Consider the following 20,891-nt stretch of genomic DNA (forward strand, 5'->3'; position numbering starts at 1 on the left):
CATTCAATCTGTCTATATCCTGTTGCAGAATCGCAATGCTCACATCACAATATGCCGCTCTACCTATTCTTGTATCATCGGCAAACGAGGAAACTTCACGTTTCGTCCTTCCTCCAGGTCATTAATGTAAATAGTAAACAGTTGAGGGCCAAGAATCAATCCTTGGCGTACTCCAGTAGTTACACCCCTCCAACCTGAAAGAGACTCACTTATTCCAACTCTTTGTTTTCTATGTAACAGCCAGTTTTCAGTCCATCCTTACACGCTTCCTCCAATACCATGGGCTCTTAATTTATGCACCACAGCCTCTTGTGTTGCTCTTTGTCAAATGTCTTTTGGAAATCTCAATGCACTACATCTGCAGGTTCCCCTCTATCAACTCCTCCTTCTCACATCCTCAAAGAATTTGAGCAAATTTGTCAAACGTGATTTGACAGTAGAAGATTGGTTGACTGGCAGAAGGCAAAGAGTGGGAATAAAGGGGGCCTTTTCTGGTTGGCTGCCCCTGACTAGTGGTGTTCCTCAGGGGTCAGCGTTGGGTCTGCTACTTTTCACGTTATATATTAATGATCTGGATGACAGAATTGAGGGCTTTGTGGCCAAGTTTGCAGGTGATACCAAGATAGGTGGAGGGGCAAGTAGTGTTGAGGAAGCAGGGAGTTTGCAGAAGGACTTGGACAGGTTGAGAGAATGGGCAAAGAAGTGGCAGATGGAATATGGTGTAGGGAAGTGTACGGTCATGCACTTTGGTAGAAGGAATAACGGCATAGACTATTTTCTAAATGGGGAGAAAATTCAGAAATTGGAGGTGCAAAAGGACTTGGGAGTCCTAGTGCAGGATTCCCTAAAGGTTAACTTGCAGGTTGAGTCGGTAGTAAGGAAGGCAAATGCAATGTTAGCATTTATTTTGAGAGGACTAGAATATAAAATCAAGGATGTAATGCTGAGACTTTACAAGGTATTGGTCAGACCACATTTGGAGAATTGTGAGCAGTTTTGGGCCCCATATCTAAGGAAGGATGTGCTGACATTGGAGAGGGTCCGGAGGAGGCTTATGAGAATGATCCCAGGAATGAAAGGGTTAACGCATGAGGAGCGTTTGATGACTCTGGGCCTGTACTCACTGGAGTTTAGAAGGATGATGGGAGAATCTCACTGAAACCTACTGAATATTGAAAGGTCTGGATAGAGTGGACGTGGAGAGGATGTTTCCAGTAGTGGGAGAGTCCAGGACCAGAGGGCACAGCCTCAGAATAGAAGGCCGTCCCTTTAGAACAGAGATGAGGAGGAATTTCTTTAGCCAGAGGGTGGTAAATCTGTGGAATTCATTGCCACAGACGGCTGTGGAGGCCAAGTCATTGGGTATGTTTAAAGCGGAGGTTGATAGGTTCTTGGTTAGTGGGGGGTGTCAAAGGTTATGGCGAGAAGGCAGGAGAATGGGGTTCAGAGGGAAAAATAAATCAGTCATGATTGAATGGTGGAGCAGACTCGATGGGCCAAATGGCCTAATTCAGTTTCTGTCTTATGGTTTTAAGATTTATCTTTCATAAAACTAGGTTTGATTATATTTAGCTTTCCTAAGTGATTAGTTATTTTCTCCTCGATTATTGACTCCAGCGTTTTGCCAATAGGCCACGATAAATTTAAAGGGAGTGTGGGGAAGTTTAAAGTGAGCATGGGAAATGGGGCCCCAGTGACTTTACAGGGAGGGTGGGAAACAGGTGTTTAAAAAGTTAGGAATGAGTCACCATGAGATTAAAGGGCATGTGGGAAATGGGGCCCCAGTAAGTTGAAAGGTAGTGTGGGAAGTGGGGCCCCAGTAAATTTGAAGGGAGTGTGGGTAAAAGGACCTGGGCAAGTTTAAAGGGAATGTAGAAAACAAGGCCCAAATGAATTTAAATGGGGTGCATGAAATGGGCCCCAGTGAGTTTAAGTGGAGCAAGGAACTGGGGCACCAGTGAATTTAAAGGGAATGCGGAAACGGTAACCCATCAGCCAGATGCCAAGTCATTGGGATTTCTGAATAATGGGAAGGGAGATTATTGGAGTCTTACTGTGGTCTCTCTTTAAGTACCCCCTATGATCTAGCCTCCACAACCCTCGTTAAAGAATTCCAGAGATTCCACCTTCTGTGGGAAGAGGTACCTATGCGCTTTAATTTTAAGTGACCACACCCTAATATTGTAACTATATCCTGCCTTCCACTTCCCTTCCCTACCGCTGCCCGTTCCTTTTCCCTTGGTCCAGTTATGGCCACGTGAAGAAGCAGATGTTAGTTCAATTTAATGTCTTGTTTCTTGTAGCATTGTACTGTCATGTAGGTGTGTCAGCTGAGGTCAAACCACAAAATCTAGGCTGACAGTATTGAATTATGCTCTATTCAATAATTGTTCTCACACTAATAATATGCTCCTTGTCACATGTGTCAGATTCTTTCTGAGTCAGCCTTAAATTTGTTTTAGAATTATTTACATGTCTGTAATGTGGTTTTCTCACCTTGGCGACATCCTCTGACCCAGAAATACTTGGTGCTTACAGTTGTTGTATTCCCGCTAGATGGCATGCATCGTCTACAGATTTTTTATTCGTTAAGAGTTCTGATTTCAACATTTGTTACATTGGCGTCTTTACTTCTAATGCACCAGTAAAATTGAATTGCATGTATCAATGTCCACACAGTTTAAGTACTGTTCAATATAAACCACTATACTTTCAGCATGAGCTTTTAACACAAGTTTAAAATCTAACATGTATTCAGAACAGCACCACAAAGTCCACAAGATGTTTTGATTGGTGAATGGCTCTCTCATATCTGAACTTCAGTGTTTGCTGCTCATTTTGTCTTGAATGAGCTGTGGTTATGGTGCATCCTGTTATCTCATCATTGGCTTCAGTCGCCCAAACCTCTTCTGCACACTCCCTCAGATGAGGCTTATTTCTCCGGTATGTAATACTTTCCTTGATGTTTACCTCAGGATCTAGGTTGTGAAACTCTTCTGATGACTGTAGTTTTTCATTAATTTTTTTGGTGCCGGGGTTGAATTCTTGCTGTGTCAGCTGGCTTAAGGGACGATATCTCTTCAGCTATCCTGATGAAGCAAGAGGCTTGCTTTTCGTTCTCTCCTTTCCTCTCCTTGTACCAGTTGGAATTCCAGCCTTGCAGCTCTTGGCAGTGTTTGGGTTTGACAGTTCATTAGGTTGTGGGTTGGGATAGAAGTGAATGTCAGTGTTGGCATATTTCCATCTGTCAAGTGACTGAGGTATGCATCTGTGCCTACTTCTTTTGCTTTCCCCACAAGCTACACCTGCTTTTGCAGAATTCCTCTTCACCTGGCAATGTTGTCCAGGTGAATTTCTATCCAATCACAAACTTGCAAACTGCTTTGCTGCACATTGTCTGTAACAACCTCATCCAGAGCGCTGTATCTGTCAAACTGAGCCTTAAGTTTGAAGAAGTGGTTGAATTGAGGCAGTCCACTTCCAGGAGAATAATCAATCATCAAGTATTTTTGATTAAGTTTTGATTAATTGTTAAGTTTTCCCAGCATCTGCCTGGCAGCCCGCATTCAAGAATCGGATCCGTGCCTTGCTTTGTAGCATGATGCACATTGCAGTTGTGTACGGTCTTTCACGTCTGCCTTCATTCCGGGCCAGAACAGTGATTCACAAACTTTCTTCAGTTCTCTCCTAGATGTGATCACCTCTAGCATTTCTCTCCTCGTGGAGTTCGGTATCATCTCTGAAAAGTAGCCATTATAACAACTTCTTGCAATCCTTGCAGCTTTATAGCAAGTGATATGGTTTGCTGGAGCTTCTTTAACAGGGGCTTTTCTTTGGGTCTTGGAGATTCTTCATGAAGGAGCTTGCAATCAGTCTACATGTATATGGTTCTCTTTCGTATTCTTTTGAAATCTCTCGATCCCAAATATCAAAGCCAATACCTTGTTTTCAATTTGAGCATGATGCGTCTCAGCATTTGTCAAACTTCTGCTTGCATATGTTATTGGTTAGCCACCTTGCATGATAGCTGCTGTAAGACTCTCTTCAGGCTGTCCTTCTCCAAAAGCAAGAACATCATTTGCTGTGATCTTTACACCAGCAAGTCCTTCAAACATCTCAAACAAACTCTCATGTTGCAACTCTATTCTTGGTATTAAGCACACTGAAGATTTCTGCTCTGCTCTGCAGGATATCACCAATTGTCTTCTTGTATTGGTTCCTCGTTAGGCCCTTACTCAGATCTTGTAGAACCATAGTAGCAAAATCTGTGCTGCTTGCCTCCACTGTATTCAGTTGTTCCACTTCCTCGCTGGCTGAGTTCAGTGCCATGATTTGGGTCTTGTCTCTCCCTCAGACATTTCAAAGGAGCTGTGGTCACTTTGTGACTGGCCTGGCTTCACCCCATTACTAGTACTCCTTGCCTTTCAGTCTTCGTGCCTTTGCACTGGTGTGAAAAGTGATCCACTTTTTGCATTTGTGGTATTCCTCTCCATAAACTGGGCATTTCTTCTGAGCCAAGCAATTTGTGTTATTTGCCGCAACATTTGCACACTTCAACTGCATCTGTTACATTGCTTGGATGGAATTATGTCACCTGCTGTTCAGTTCATCAGTGCTGGCTTTGGACAGCTTGGAGAACCTGCAGCATCTGATGCTCTTTGTGAGCTCTAGGTGTTTGTCTTAATCCAGCATCTGAAATTCTGCATCCAATCTTGTCACAGATCAAAGAGTTTCAAATTACAATTTACAGCTGGCAACTTCAGTTACTGTCAAATATCCATTGAGTGTATTCTCATTCACCCAAAGTCTGTCAGAAAAAAAACTTGGATCTATTCATCATTTTATTGCCACTGGAAAGATAAGTGAACCAACATCAGTGTCCTCTCCCAGGTTAATGTCCACAGTGCTGTGGCCTTAGTTGAACGTTGTTCATGTGCCAAACAGGCGATGTATTCTGAGCTCCCTCACGAGAAGAGATTATCAGCAGACAGAGGACAAGGTTCAAGGATGTGCTGAAAGCTTCCTTGAAAAAAAATGCAGTATCTCCACTGACTCCTGGAATCTCTGATTCAAAGTCGAGAAGGAGCATTCAGGATGGAATTGAGAACTTTAAGTCCATGCATTGGGAATACACAGAGAAGTCCTTTGTAAGTGTGGAAAGGAGCATATCACCATCCACCCACTGCATCAGGCAACTCCTGCCCCATCTGTGGAATTGTCCTACATTGGCCTGATTAACTAGCTTAGTCCCCACACAATCGATGTTGGAAGTAAGTCGTCCTTGATCCTGAGTGACTACCTAAGAAGAAATGGAAGTTTGGTGTTCCCCATCAGCGTGTGCTGTCTCAGCTGGTTACATTTATGTACTGTGGCCCTCTATTCCAGAAGATAATCCAGTCTGCATCTTTGAAACTGTCCCGCACACCCACTTCTACAGCAATTGCTTTAGTTGTTCTCAACAGCAAGTCAGAGTTTCATGCAAAATTACTTCAAAATTGATACAACATGTTCAAACACCATGTTGCATTATGCCAACACTTGTAGTTGTTTTTACTTTAAATAATGTACTAGTTTTTGCGTTTTGTGGGTTTTACATCATAAATAAATGGGTATAAAATTAAAACACAACCATGATTAATCCTAACCCAAGCTGAGCCCAAGGACGTACCATTTAAAAAAAACAAAAAATCTTGGAGGTGCTCAGCTGGTCAAGCAGCATCGGTAGAGGGTGAACCAGAGTCAATGTTTCAGGTCAATGACGTTTTGTCAGATGCACAACCTGACCCAAACCCAATGTGTCGGGCCTGGATTGGGTACCTAGACATTAACTTATAGAACCTTGGTGCATTCACTTACAAAGAACCAGCATGGTGCAATCTGACCCAAATCTGGGCACTTGTAGTTCTTTTGATGTTCTCAGGTACGGTTGGCTTGGGTCAGATAGTCAGGTTCTAGATAGAGTCATACAGCATGGAAGCAGGCCCTTCGGCCCAACTTGTCTGTGCCGACCAAGATGCCCATCCAACCTAATCTCATTTGCCTGCATTTGACCCATATCCCTCTAAACCTTTCCTATCCTTATACCTGTCCAAATATCTTTTAAATGTTGTTATTGTACCTGCCTCAACCACTTCCTGTGGCAGCTTGTTCCATATGTATACAACCTACGTATATGGAACAACCTATGTGTGGAAAAAGTTGCCCCTGAGGTTCCTATTAAATCCCTCCCCTCTCGCCTTAAACCTATGTCCTGTAGTTCTTGATTCCCCAACCCTGGGAAAAAGACTGTGTGCATTCACCCTATCTATGCCCCTTGTGATTTTATACACCTCTATAAGATCATTCTCTTACGCTCCAAGGAATGAAGTCCTAGCCTACCCAACCTCTCTATAACCTAGTCCCTCGAGTCCTGGCAATATTCTCGTAAATCTTTTCTGCACTCTTTTCAGCTTAATGGCACCTTTCCTATACCAGGGTGACAAAAATTATGATTAATTTGCAACATATTTTCTAAATCCTGGCAAAAATCTCCGACCTGTTTGGTGCTGACAGTTGTATTACCAAGCGGTGGTGCTAGATGGCACACATCTCTTTCAGATATTACTGCACAAAGAGCAAAAACTATAATAGTAATGTGAAAGAAAGTTGTTCATTATTCATATTGCATAGTTTGTATAATGTAGCCAAATCATACTTCGCATAATAGATTTTCCAGTCAAGAAGGGGTGAGGGGTTATCATTTCATGTTTAGGTTCAGCTACAAACAGTGAATGTTCGGTGAAGTCACTGTGGTCCCGTGGTGTTCTTGGATCTATACCATTCAGCTTGAGGGGCTTTGATAAGACTTCTTCAGTTACTTGTGATCATGGTTATTCTGAGAGGTAGGTTGTTGGTGATTTAAGTCATGGAAAGCATTTTTGGGCTCAGTGAGTAGGGGATGAGATAAAGTTGACTTTTGAGATCAGTAAGTAGGAGTTGGGAGTGAGCTGTTTTGGGATTGAATTTGTCATTTAATCACAGGAACCGGCTTCAGGAGCTTGTTCCTGTGAGCTGGATATTGTGTATTACTTTTCCAGTGCACACATATGAATCTTCTTAGGCAGTCCTTTAAGATAAAGGGTTACTTATTTTTCCCTCTGGTTCTGAGGTAACTGGTGAGGCCAATGTGAGACTGCTTACCTTGTCCTCCTAATGAGGTAGAGGGGGTTCATCGGTTCTGGGGATTGCTGATTCATAGGTTTGGGATTGTTGAGGAGGCTGTGGTGAATTTTGCAGTGCATTTTATAGATGGTTCACACGCAGCTATGTGCTCAGTGGTAAGAGGGAATGAATGTTTAAGGTGGCGGTTGCCAATCAAACTGGCTACCTTGTCCTAATCGTGTCAGGTTTCTTGAGGTTGCTGGAATTGCACACTTCCGGGCAATTGGACTGTGTGCTACAATACCGCTGCCTTGTGCCAAGGCTCAGGAGTGTCGCAAATGTACCATTCGCCGCAGGACAAACAGCTTCTGACTGCTGTCAGCCGCAGTAATTAAAATGACCGATTGGGGTACATTTCGGGTCAGTGGTGACGACAAATAAGGTTTGTTGGTGGAGGATTCTGTCATAGTGATGCTCTGAAGTTTCAAGGGTAGGTGCTTAGACTTCTTCACTGTTTTTTAAATAGTAAATAATTTGAGCCTCTAAAGTGCTGCCAGCTGCTTTATAATGCTCCATTTACACAACTCAGTGAAGAAGTAGGGCATCAATTTAAATTTTATATGGGGATTATATGAATTGTTGCTTTTAGTCCTGTATTTTGCACCTTCACTAAGGCCTCACCGTGAAATAATATAGCTCCGTGCATTCCTGATTCTGTAAAACCCCATGGTTTGACTGTTGTATAAATTTTTATTATTGTAACTACAGAAGAAAAGAATCACTGCATGGAAGAATAGCAAAACATGCTCTGCCTTCATAATGATTTTATTATATTTCAGCAAATCTGGAGCAGAGGAACAGAACTCGAAAATTAATTCCTCACAAAAAGGTAAGCCTGTTGATCAGTTGGCTGAGGATGTTCTGGAGTAATATCTATGCAAATTGGGGCTCAGTAGCTACTTAGCATGGAGTTTGCAGCTTTAATCAGCAGGCAATACATCTCTCTCTGTTAGTTAATTTAGTGAAAATGTTGGAGCGACTTTAAAGTGAGAAATCAATTTGATACTCCTTTTGACTTTTGTTGGCAATGAATGCAGGAATATATGCAACTAGTTTTCCGCCTCCATTAAAACAATTCTAAATCTGCCTTTTCTAGTAAATTTGGGAAAGTCTGGTTCCTTATGCAAGCTCCTTATGACCATTGATCCTGCTGCTGTTCTGCGGGCTCCCTGTATACCCCTGTCATTTTTGAGACTGTTTGGCAGAAATTACATGGGCATATAATTTTTGTCATTCAAATTTGGATCATGTAGTATAATTGCTTGCAAGTGATGCCCATGATACTTTGTGATCTGTTTCCAATCACTTGTAGCTTAGCAACGTTCAGTGTCGAATGACATTAGTATGTTGGTGAACTAAATTGCTGTTAGTGGAAGAGAGGAAATAAAAATCTTGGAAGGGTCAGAAACACCATTGCACTGCATCGCAATGAACAGTGTTAAAATGCAGCTAGTTCTTCAGCCAGTAAATGAAAATCAAAAACAAAACTGCAGATGCTGGAAATCTAAAATAAAAACACAAAAAAAATTGTAAAAAAAAAAGAAAATATTTGAAATATTCAGCAGGTCGGGCAGCAACGATGAGAAAAATGAAAGTGCTGGAGATACTCAGCAGGTCAGGCAGCATCTGTGGGAAGAAAGAGTTACGATCAAAGATGTTTCATCAAAACTGGGAAGGAGGATTCCTAGCATTTTCTGTTTTCATTTTATTTCTTCAGCCACCAGTTTACAGCCCATTTAAGAGCCTGTTTCTCGATTAATTGATGAGAGAATAAAGTGCATTTTTGTGGCGGTGGAACTTCTACTACCTGAAGCTTGTCTGAATTGGATGTGTGGAAAATTCTTGCTGCCCTGTCTAGAGATGTCTCTTGATGCCCTGTCCAGTCTTTTGTTAATTCTTCTTGGTTGCTGAGGGAAGGCAGATTACAAACAAATGTAGGGAACTTTGTCTTGGTTACTTCTGGCAAATTTGTAGATACATCCTGAAGAGCATGCTGGTGTTCTTGGTTGTAACACTGGCCAAAGAAAATCCTCTGTCTGAGTGATGAGAGTTAATCTTCCCCACGGCCATATTAGGTAATATTTGCACCATCGTTAGCTACGGGCGAGGTGCCAGTAGACTGGAGGGTAGCAAATTTTGTGCATTTAAGAAGGGCAGCAAAGGAAAACCTGGGAACTAGTAAACCAGTAAGTCTAACATCTGTGGTAGGCAAGTTACTGGAGAGGATTCTGAGGGATAAGATATACGTACATCTAGAAAGACAGGGGTTGATTAGGGGTAGTCAGCATGGCTGTGTGTATGGGAGATAATGTCTTATGAACTTGACTGAGTTTTTTGATGAGGTGACTACAAAAGTTGATGAGGGCTGGGCAGTAGACGTGGTTTATATGGACTTCAGTAAGGCCTTTGATATGGAAGGTTAGATCGCATGGAATCCAGGGAGAGCTGGCTAGTTGGATACACAGTTAGCTTGATGGTAGAAAGCAGAGGGTGATGGTGGAAGGTTGTTTCTTGGACTGGAGGCCCGTGACTAGTGGTGTGCCTCAGGGGTCGGTGCTGGGCCCATTGTCGTTTGTCGTCATCAACGATTTGGATAATGTACAAGGCATGGTAGGTAAGTTTGCAGATGACACTAAAATAAGTGGTATAGTGGACAATGAAGAAGGTTTTTAAAAATTACAGGGGATCTTGATCAGCTGAGAAAGTGGGTTGAGGAATGGCAAATGGAGTTTAATTCTGATAAGTGTGAGGTATTGCATTTTGGAAAGCCATATCCAGGTAGGACTTTCACAGTGAATGGCAGGGCTTTGGGGAGTGTTGTAGAACAGAGGGACCTTGGAGTACAAGTATATGGTTCCCTGAAATTGAAGTCCAGGTAGACAGGGTGAAGAAGGCTTAGCCACACTGGCCTTCAGGGCACTGGGTATAAAAATTGGGAGGTCCTGGTGCGGTTGTACAGGATGCTGCTGAGTCCGCACTTGGAGTATTGTGTTCAATTTTGTTTGCCCTACTGTAGGAAAGATGTTATTAAACTGGAAAGAGTGCAGAGGAGATTTACAAGGATGCTGCCAGGACTTGAAGGACTGAGTTATAGGGAGAGTTTGGACAGGCTAGGACTTTATTCCTTAGAATGTAGGAGACTGAGAGGTCATCTTATAGAGGTGAATAAAATCATGAGGGCATAGAAAGGGTGAATGCACTCAGTCGTTTTTCCCAGATTTGGGGAAATCAAGAACTAGAGGGCATAGGTTTAAGGTGAGAGTGGAAAGATTTGAGGGGAACTTGAGGGAAAACTTTTTTTTACTCAAAGGGTGGTATCTATATGCAACAAGCTGCCAGTGGAAGTGGTTGAGGCAAGTACAGTAACAACTTTTAAAAGACAGTTGGAGAGGTACATTGATTGGAAAGATTTAGAGGGATATGGGCCAAATGCAGGTAAATGGGGCTAATTGGTCAGCATGGACCAGTTGGTCCAAAGGGCTGTTTCCGTGCTGTATAACTCCAAGGAGCAATTAAGATTAAATACATAAAATAAACTTTGTACAAATATGATTAAGTTAGTAATGACTTCTGAATCAATTCAGTTTGCCTTGGGTGATATCCAGAACTAAGGAGCTACGTAAAAGCTTCAAGCAGTGAAATGAAAAACTGATGAAATAAACAAGCACCACCTAATATGGCTGTGGGAAATTCTGGGTCTAATCCCTTGTCCATTTTGAGTTATTTGGTTTCAGTAATATTGTACATTGGTTTTCCTGAGGATCTCTGCCCTTAGGAGATGAGAAACCAGGCAATGTTAAATAAAAACAGAAAATGCTGGAAATACTCGATGGATCGGGCAGCATCTGTGGAAACAGAAATAGAGATAACATTGCTGGTTCCAGACCATTGGCAGGTACTCTCTCCACAGATGCTGCCTTACTGAGTGTTTCTTGCATTTTCTGTTTTTATTTCTGATTTTCAGCACCTACAATTTTTTGTTATTTCACCATTCAGTCTTATTGTGTCCATCTTAAGGACAAGGATGTGCTGGGAAAATTATTGAACTTGCTCTCTCAGCATAAGCCTGATAAATCATGACTTGGGCCACATTCCAGTGTGGGAGGTTATTGGGTAAGTACCTTTGAATTGAATGCATGTATCAGTGTCTTCATTGGAAGAAAAGGTAAGATTTGGGGTAATCAGAAGTCCAGTATATTGTATATTATGTAGGTTTCCCCATTTGTACTTCAAGCCCGCATCCTGTTCCTCGATTTGGGCAATGCATTATCATTGTAAACTATTATGCCTGTTCACGTAACACATCTGTGGGCTCTGGTCACTAGTTGCTGTGCCTTCCCTTTCTTGTGTTTATTTAGCAGAACGATAGATTTTAGCAAAAAGGGATACAGTGCAAAGATCTGAGTTGGCCTTGGCTGGACCATGATCTGCCCTTGACCAGTGGGAAGACCAAAAGAATGACGGGTCATGGATATTGTACCACAGCTCTATTGCATCATATTGCCTCTTGACAGACCAGCCAGCTTGGGTATGGAGGCTGTTTGCCTTCCAGGTGCTCCATTTCTTCATTTCCCCATCCTCTCCCTTGCAGGAAGCTGCTTAGTCACTCCAGTGTCTGTTTTAACCCTAACTCACTGCCCAAGTCTGCAAGTCACACCTGGCAGATCTCCTCACAGGTTGTTGAGGGTCATACTGGCCACCTGTCCAATTTCTTAATGTATAATTGGAAGAAAATAATTATTTTCAACTGGTCTGGGCAACCTTGCAGGAAGTTTAACAATGTTAAATTGATGTCTCTGTTTTGCCCACAGTAAGAAAGCAAGCAATTACCTCGTTGAAGACTCTGGTGACATGGTACGAGCAGCATAAGCAGATGTGCAAGCAGGAACCACTGCTCTACGAACTACAACAAGTATGTGACTGCTCGGTGGCTGTGGTGTGGCAGTGTGAAGCAGGACACCAGTATCTGCAGCATATGGAGCCTGTCCAGAACATCTGCCATTCCACTGCTGCTGAACCCACTGCGAAGGGCAATGTGACCATCAGCAGTTCGAAGGAAAACATGAATCGGCAGCAGTGTCCTGTGGAGAAAAAGGAGAGCAAGGCAAAAAGGGATGCAATCAGAAAGAAACCAGGGCAATCCAATGAATTGTACATGAAGTGTGAATCAGACACGTCAACCTGTGATGAGTCCGATTCGGATCAGAAATTCAAGGAATATTTCAATGTGAAACTCATTGATGTCGATGCTAGTGAACCCAATTATGAAGGTGGGAGCAAAGAGAATGGGAAGACACAAGCCTTGAGTTCAGTAGGAAAACCTTCTAAAGGGGAAGATAAAGATAAAGACCAACACAGGACTGCAATTCATGAGCCAGCATCTCTATGTCGAGCTCAGTCACCTTGCAAGAGCTCCGTCACTGAAGGCAGCCAGCCTTCTTTGCCAGCAGAGCTTCCTGCGCTGAATACCATAGTACAGACGGTGGAGAAGGATGCATTATACTCCTTAACTACCAATTGCCCTGTAACTGTGCAGATTTCTACAGTACAGAGTTCAGAAATCACCAGCATTACAGAAGAATTTGGACAAGTGCCCTTGGACACTGCACAACAAGTAAATCCCACTGAATATGAGGAAATGACTTGTACTTTCTCAGAACAGTTGACCTACGTAAATCCAGTGGGGGAATGCTACACCATTGAAGAACAGAATGAAGCCACTGAGTGGAATGAGCATCCAGGTATCTCTTTACCAATTCATATATTGTTTTACCCTCATTCATTTTTTTCACCTACTTTTCTGCAAGTTACAAGAGTTGCTAATGCAATTCTCTTTATTGACAAGCCTGTTTTTTGAACTGTGGGTTTTCATGCCAATTTCTCATTAACATCCTAATGTGATTTATTTTTAGCAAGGGAAGTCTTCACAAGCGCGTACAGATCAACGTGTCTCAAAGCATTGAATAATCTCAGAATTAGACTTGCACTTGGAAAGAATTTTTGCCTGATATTTAAATAGTGAAGTGAGTTGTAGCTTAATTTTAGAACATAAAACATAAAACATTACAGTACAGTACAGGCCCTTTGGCCCACAATGTTGTGCCGACATTTTATCCTGCTTCTAAGATCTATCTAACCTCTCCCACATAGCCCCCCATTTCTCTATCATTCATATGTCTATTCTAAGAGTCTCTTAAATGTCCCTAATGTATCTGCCCCCACAACCTCTGCCGGCAGTGCATTCTATGCACTCACCAGTCACTGTGTAAAAAAAAAACACTTACCCCTGACATCCCCCTTGTATCTTCCTCCAGTCACCTTAAAATTATGTTCCCTCATGTTAGCCATTGTCACCCTGGCAAAAAAAGTCTCTGACTGTTCACTCGATCTATGCCTCTTATCATCTTGTACACCTCTATCAAGACACCTCTCGTCCTCCTCCTCTCCAAAGAGAAAAGCCCTAGCTCACTCAACCTATCCTCATAAGACATGCTCTCCAATCCAGGCAACATCCTGGTAAATCTCCTCTGTACCCTCTCTAAAGCTTTCACATCCTTCCTATAATGAGGCAACCAGAACTGGACACAATACTCCAAGTGTGGTCTGACCAGAGTTCTACAGGGCTGCAACATCACTCACTGCTCTTGAACTCAATACCCCGACTAATGAAGGCCAGCACACCATACGCCTTCTTAACAACTCTATCGACCTACACGGTAACCTTGAGGGATCTATGGACATTTACCCCAAGAGCCCTCTGTTCCTCCACACTGCTAAGAGTCCTGCCATTAACCTTCAACTTCAATTTCCTGAAGTGTATCACTTCACACTTATCCGGGTTGAACTCCATCTGCCACTTCTCAGCCCAGGTCTGCATTTTATCAATGTTCTGTTGTAATCTACAGCAACCTTCTACACTATCCAGCAAACTTACTAACCCACCCTTCCACATCCTCATCCAAGTCATTTATAAAGATCACAAAGAGCAGGGGTCCCAGAACAGATCCCTGCGGAGCACCATTGGTCACCGACCTCCAAGCAGAATACGCTCCATCTACCATCACCCTCTGTCTTCTATGGGCAAGCCAATTCTGAATCCACACAGCCAAGTTTCCCTGGATCCCATGCCTCCTGACTTTCTGAATAAGCCTTCCATGAGGAACCTTATCAAACACCTTGCTAAAATCCATGTACACCACCTCCACTGCTCTACTTGCATCGATGTGCTTTGTCACATCCTCAAAGAATTAAATCAGGCTTGTGAAGCACAGCCTGCCCCTCACAAAGCCATGCTGACTGTCCCTAATCAGCCTATGCCTCTCCAAATGCCCATAAATCCTGTCTCAAAGAATCTTTTCCAGTAATTTGTCCACAACTGAAGTAAGACTCACTGGTCTGTAATTCCTAGGGTCATCTCTACTCCCTTTCTTAAACAAAGGAACAATATTTGCCACCCTCCAATCATCTGGCACTACTCCTGTGGCCGGTGAGGATGCAAAGATCGTCACCAAAGGCCCAGCAATCTCTTCCCTCGCTTCCCATAGTAACCTTGGATATATCCCGTCTGACCCTGGTGACTTATCTATCCTAATGTTTCTCAAAAGTTCCAGTACTTCCCCTTTCCTCACGTCAACATGCCCTAGCATATCAGCCTGTCGTATGCCATCCTCACAAACATCAAGGTCTCTCTCACAGGTGAGTACTGAAGCAAAGTATTAATTAAGGACCTCCCCTACTTCTTCTGACTCCAGGCACATTTCCTCTTTTATCCCTGATCAGTCCTCCTTTTCTTCACATACGTGTAGAATGCCTTGGGGTTTTCCTTAATCCTACTTGCCAAGGACTTCTCATGTCCCCTTCTAGCTCTCCTAAGTCCATTTTTAAGCTGCCTCTGTCTACCTTGTAACTCTCCAGAGCCCTGTCTGATCCATGCTTTCTAAACCTGAGATATTCTACATCTCTTGTCAACCACAGTTCCTTCACTCTACCATCCTTACCCTACCTCAATGGGACAAACCTATCCAGAACCCCATGCAAGTATTCCTTAAACAACCTCCTTATTTCCACTGTGCACTTCCCCAAGAACATCTGTTCCCAATTTACACTCCTAAGTTCCTGCCTAATAGCATCATAATTCCCCCTCCCCCAGTTAAATACTTTCCCATATTGTCTGCTCCTATCCCTCTCCAAGGCTATGGTTAAGGTCAAGGAGTTATGGTCACTATCTCCAAAATGCTCTCCCACCGAGAGATCGGAAACCTGACCAGGCTCATTGCCTAGTACCAGGTCCAGTATGGCCTCTCCTCTAGTCGGCCTGTCCACATACTGTGTCAGGAATCCTCCTGGACACACCGAACAAACTCTGCCCCATCTATTCCCTTTACAGTAAGTAGATGCCAATCAATATTAGAGAAGTTGAAATTACCCATGACAACAACCCTGTTATTTTTGCACCTCTCCAAAATCTGCCTCCCGATTTGCTTGTCAGCATCTCTGCTGCTATTGGGGGGTCTGTAGAACACTCCTAATAGACTGATCGCTCCCTTCCTATTTCTGACTTCCACCCACACTGACTCCGTGGATGATCCCTCCAGGACGTCCTCCCTTTCTACAGCTGTGACGCTGTCCCTGATCAGCAAAGCCATTCTCCCACCTCTTTTACCTCTGTCCCTTTTGAAACATCTAAACCCCAGAATATCCAGCAGCCATTCCTGCCCTTGCGACAGCCAAATCTCTGTAATGGCCACCACGTCATAGTTCCATGTACTTACCCACGCTCTAAGTTCATCAGCCTTGTTCCTGATACTTCTCGCATTAAAGTAGACACACTTTAACCCATCTAACTGACTGCAATTTTGTCTTTTCAACTGCCTATCTTTCCTCAGTCTTTTTACACTCTGCATCTACCTGTACACGAAATGAACCAACCTCTGACCTATCACTCCGGTTCCCATCCCCCTGCCAAACTAGGTTAAATCCTCCCCAACAGTTCTAGCAAACATGCCCGCAAGAATATTGGTCCCCCTCCAGTTCAGGTGTAACCCTTCCCTTTTGTACAGGTTGTACCCTCCCCAGAAGAGATCCCAATGATCAACAAATCTGAAACCCTGCCCCCTGCACCAATTTCTCAGCCACACATTCATCTGCCAAATCATCCTATTCTTACCCTCACTGGCGCATGGCACAGGCAGCAATTCAGAGATTACTACCCTTGAGTTCCTGCTTTTCAGCTTCCTACCTAACTCCCTATATTCCCTCTTCAGGACCTCATCTCTTTTCCTACCTTTGTCATTTTGCATTGAAATCTCTTCCTTTAACATTGTTCGTGATCTGGGAGTGGATGACGAGGTAGTGTAACCCAGTGTTATGTCATAACTGGTTTTAAGGGTTAATATGAAATGAACACTAAAGAATCACTGATCTGTCCCTGAGCCAGAAAAATCTTGTTTTATATATGACAACAATAAGCATTTTTTGGATTAGTTGTGTTGCTAATCTTGAGTGGAAAGTCTCTGAAATTCCTTCTTGGCTATCTGTTTAAAATTAGCATTTTGTTTTACTGTGGTTGCAAATGTTGAGGGATGGGAGTTCCCACTTAATTTTTATTATCTTTTGTAATGTTCAGTTGAAATAGGATGCTTGCTAGCAAAGTGTTGTGTTAATGAGTTTAAGCATTAATCTAGGGCTCTGGGCCAAACCTGGGCAGATGGGACTAGCTCTCTGGGCAATACAGTTGGCATGGAAAAGTTGGGCCAAAGGGCCTTTTCCATGCTGTATAATTCTATAACCCTACCTGCTCTGCTTGGCTTGACACCACGTTGGGGGGCCCATTGCAGTGTCACTTTTGGACCCTGCCCATTGTAAGTTACTATAATGGCTTCTTAACAAGTAGTGAACACAAATGTATGCTCTTAAGATGTTGAAAAAATACTTGCTGGGCAGTGTAGCTTTGCACCCAGTGAAATGTAACACTTAATTTCTTTTAATCTTTGGAAATTCAATAATTGTTCAGTTAGCAGTCTTGACATCCGTGGCCACAGTAGGGCGATTGAATATCTGTGTAAGACCTGGGCCTAGCGTGAGTGCATTTTCATTCAATGAAAACAGCAAATGAATTTTTTTCTAAGTCTTTGGAAAGATGATTACTGTAATTGTTTTCTGCTTTCAAATAAGTGGACAAGTGTTTGAAATTGGATCCATAAGTCAAATCCAGTGTTATACAAACAATTTTGACATATCTGGATATTGTTAGTCGTTGGTTGTAATGACAGTGTCATTCTCCTTGCTGTTACAGTGAGTGCTGAAATTCTAAACATCTCTTAAGAAATTGGAAAAAGTGAATTCTGGCAGTGATAGCACAAGAGATCCTGATGTATTCCCGATCAACAATTTCTACAGATGGATACGACAGAAGCACAATTATTCACAGGGTGCTTTTCAGTTTTGCGTAAGGCAGCTGAAATGATCTTGAGCAATAATTGTTCTTTTTATAAATTTTACAGGATAAATGATACTCTTGGCCTTTAATTACTAGAAAAATCTGTTATTTGTGTAGTGGAGACTTGGATTAGTGGCTAGGCACAAGTAGGAATGCAGTGTTTTAGAACAGTCACCCCACAAAAACTTACAGCTGTCAGGCAAATTACAGTGGCTGTTTTAAGGTGAATAATTCAAGTACTACTATAAATATATGCACACACACTCTGCATGCACATCAGCCAACCCAATGTTCTGGTTTTTTGAATATATCCTCAAATGATAGAGTGAAACTTTGTGGTCTCTAGTTAGCTCATCTTAAAAGGATTGAGTTGTGCAGAGCTTCAAATTGAGCATATCTTAACTCGATCTTAATGCTTCTACAACCTGGAGCTATCTGCCAGTTGACAAAACCTGCCATTGCGTTTTTAGTCACTCTTCAATATAGATTCAAGTGATCGTGATGAGGGATTGATTTATTTTCAACAGAATAGTTAGATTCCGGGGGGTCTATTATCTTTAAATAGAAATGCTTGCTGAATAAGTGACTATGTTGGCAGTACGTTGATTAAGGTTAAAAAAAGATAGATATAATCCTTCAAGGACAATAATAATAAATGGTGTGCGCTTGTGCTTATGAGATTTAATGAATAAAAAGAACCTTTGTTAAAGATGTAATGATTGTATTCCAAACAGTTTTTAAATATAGTTAATTAAATTTTCAGTTTAACAGCTTGATCCATTGGGCTGCTGCCTTCTGAACCAGCAGGAAGTTCATCTTTGCATATTTGATCAGGTAGTTGTGCTATGTTGTTGCAACAACTAGTTCTCCTTAACAGTTCTCCAACAAGCTTGTACTTTAAGATTGAATTATGTATGGTTCACAATTACAGCAATTTTGTTCTTTACTCATGCAGATGTGATAGGAGAGAGAACTGTCATTGATGGCTCTGGATTGCGTCCAGCTGAACCAGGTGAAAATGCACAGGACGTGCCACATAAGTGAGTGCCGAGTTAAAGCTTCCGTGATAGGGATTTAGGTTTTGTTCTTACATTCCCTTAAAAGTTTGCGTTTTCACTAGTCTTATTTTGTGTGTTTTTGAAGTACCCATTGTACCTGTACCTTGAATGATTGGGCAAAGTTGATGGAAATGATAATTATTCATATTGTAGGCATAGAGAATACAGAAACATACAGGTCATCTTTCACAATAGCTGTGTGGTTGATTACAGTGCACTATGCCAAGGAAGATCCCAAATATAGATCTTGAACTGAGTTAAATTGGTTTATTATTGTCACATGTACCAAGGTATAGTGAAAAGCTTCGTTTTACATGCCATCCAGATAGATCATTTCAAAACGTAAGTACATTGAGGTAGTACAAGGGGAAAGCAATAACAGAATACAGAATGAAGTGTCACAGTTACAGAGGACGTGCAGTGCAGACCATGGTGCAGGACCATCACAAGATAGATTGTGAGGTCAAGAGTCCATTTTATCATACAAGAGGACTGTTCAATAGTGTTATAACTGCGGGATAGAAGCTGTCCTCGAGCCTGGTGGTGGATGCTTTCTGGCTTTTGTATCTTCTGCCCAAAGGGAGGGGGGAAAAGAGAGAATGTCCGGGCTGGGTGGAGTCTTTGATTATGTTGGCTACTTTACCAAGACAGCAAGAAGTGTAGACAGAGTCCATGGAGGGGAGGCTGGTTTCCCTGATGTGCTGAGCTGTGTCCACAACTTGCTGCAGTTTCTTGTGGTCTCGGGCAGAGCAGTTGCCATACCAAGCCATGATGCATCTGGATAGGATGCTTTCTCTGGTGCATCGATTAAAAATTGGAGAGGGTCAACATGGACGGGACGAATTTCTTTAGCCTCCTGAGGAAGTAGAGGTACTGGTGAGCTTTTTTGGCCACAGGGTCTATGTGGTTGGACCAGGACCAGATGTTCACTCGTAGCTGACCTTGTGCAGGAGAGCTTTGTTGGCTTTAGACTTCATGCGTCGGGGCAATCATGTAGCTTCTGTATCTGATCACTTCACCAATTTATCCTAGGATTAGCTTGGCTCTGGTCAAATTGTCTTAGTATTATTGAGTCTTGTATGTAGTAAGTTGTGAAAGTGGTATATAGTATCTCCAGGAAAAGGACTACAGAACGGATTCAAGTACTTAAGAAATTGCAGCAGGACCAAACAAAATAGTTAACGGCAGGATTTCTTTTCATTAAGACATCAGTTTATCTGGAATAGGATTGCTCTCAGATAGGTCAGAAAATATATTACTCTGTGCTAAAGTGCAGCTTTGTTTAATCAGGCCTAGTTTCACTGAGTGATTATTGTCAAAGATGAACCTACAGTCTATTGCTTCTGACAAAGGAAATTTACACTTAACAGCTGGTTATAGATTTCGGGTTTCAGTTGGAAAAGTTGGACAAAAAATGAAAGACTTTATTTCCTCCCTATAACAATGTGATGGATGATGGACTCAAGCCCATTGCCTTCGTTAACAAAGTACTTAATTTTAGCATCATACTTTAATAGAAAAATTGTTTTTGTGCATTGTTTTTCAAAAAAACTCTTGCACTGTGATTTTTCCATTTTCCCAAAGTGGGAGGCCAATTAACTGCAGGAAATGTTGCTTTGTATGGGAGAGGTAGGAAAGATCTCCAGTAATCCACATAGGTAAGAAAGAAACAAGGAATAGTGTATATTGCTGACTTTTGATTTCTTTTGTTGTTTGCCACTGCTCATCGCATGATAAGTTGGGAGTAATATTTTGCTCTCCTTTTATAATTAAGCACTGCAAGCATTCTGAAGTTGTATATTTTAAGCAACACAAAAAGTGCTGGAGGAACTCAGCAGGTCAGGCAGCATCTATGGAGGGAAATGGACTGTCGAGACTTTTCACTGATGTCTCTTTATAGCCTTTGGGGATGTGAGATGGTGTTGAGAAGCAGGTTAACCATCTGCCTTGAGGTTTTAACCTCCAAGCAAATTCAAAGTGGAATTGTACCGGATTGAGCATGTGATGGTGGATTAGAAGTCAGAATAAAGCAGGTGCATTAAGTACTCTTCTTGGTTTAGTTACATGTCCTCCATAGACAGTGTCAACAGGGAACTGGACAGATGTTCAGAATAGCTGGGTAAGTTGAAGGTAATGCAGACTGATGTGTTGAACACTGTCTACTGTAAGCCTCACATAACCAGATTTGGAGGGAA

The 20,891-nt window shown here is 42.2% G+C and overlaps 1 protein-coding gene across 1 annotated transcript in view; it reads left to right on the top strand.

Annotated features, from left to right (window-relative positions):
- The window catches only part of LOC127584897 (zinc finger protein 653-like), a 35,222-nt gene that overhangs the window by 2,058 nt on the left and 12,273 nt on the right, over positions 1–20,891 (top strand). Inside the window, exons 2-4 of the mRNA XM_052041872.1 lie at positions 7,980–8,029; positions 12,012–12,941; positions 18,594–18,678. Coding sequence (XP_051897832.1) covers positions 7,980–8,029; positions 12,012–12,941; positions 18,594–18,678 — 1,065 coding nt within the window. The remainder of the gene's footprint in view (positions 1–7,979; positions 8,030–12,011; positions 12,942–18,593; positions 18,679–20,891) is intronic.

The sequence above is a fragment of the Pristis pectinata genome, chromosome 31, assembly GCF_009764475.1.
Source record: "Pristis pectinata isolate sPriPec2 chromosome 31, sPriPec2.1.pri, whole genome shotgun sequence".
NCBI lineage: Eukaryota > Metazoa > Chordata > Chondrichthyes > Rhinopristiformes > Pristidae > Pristis > Pristis pectinata.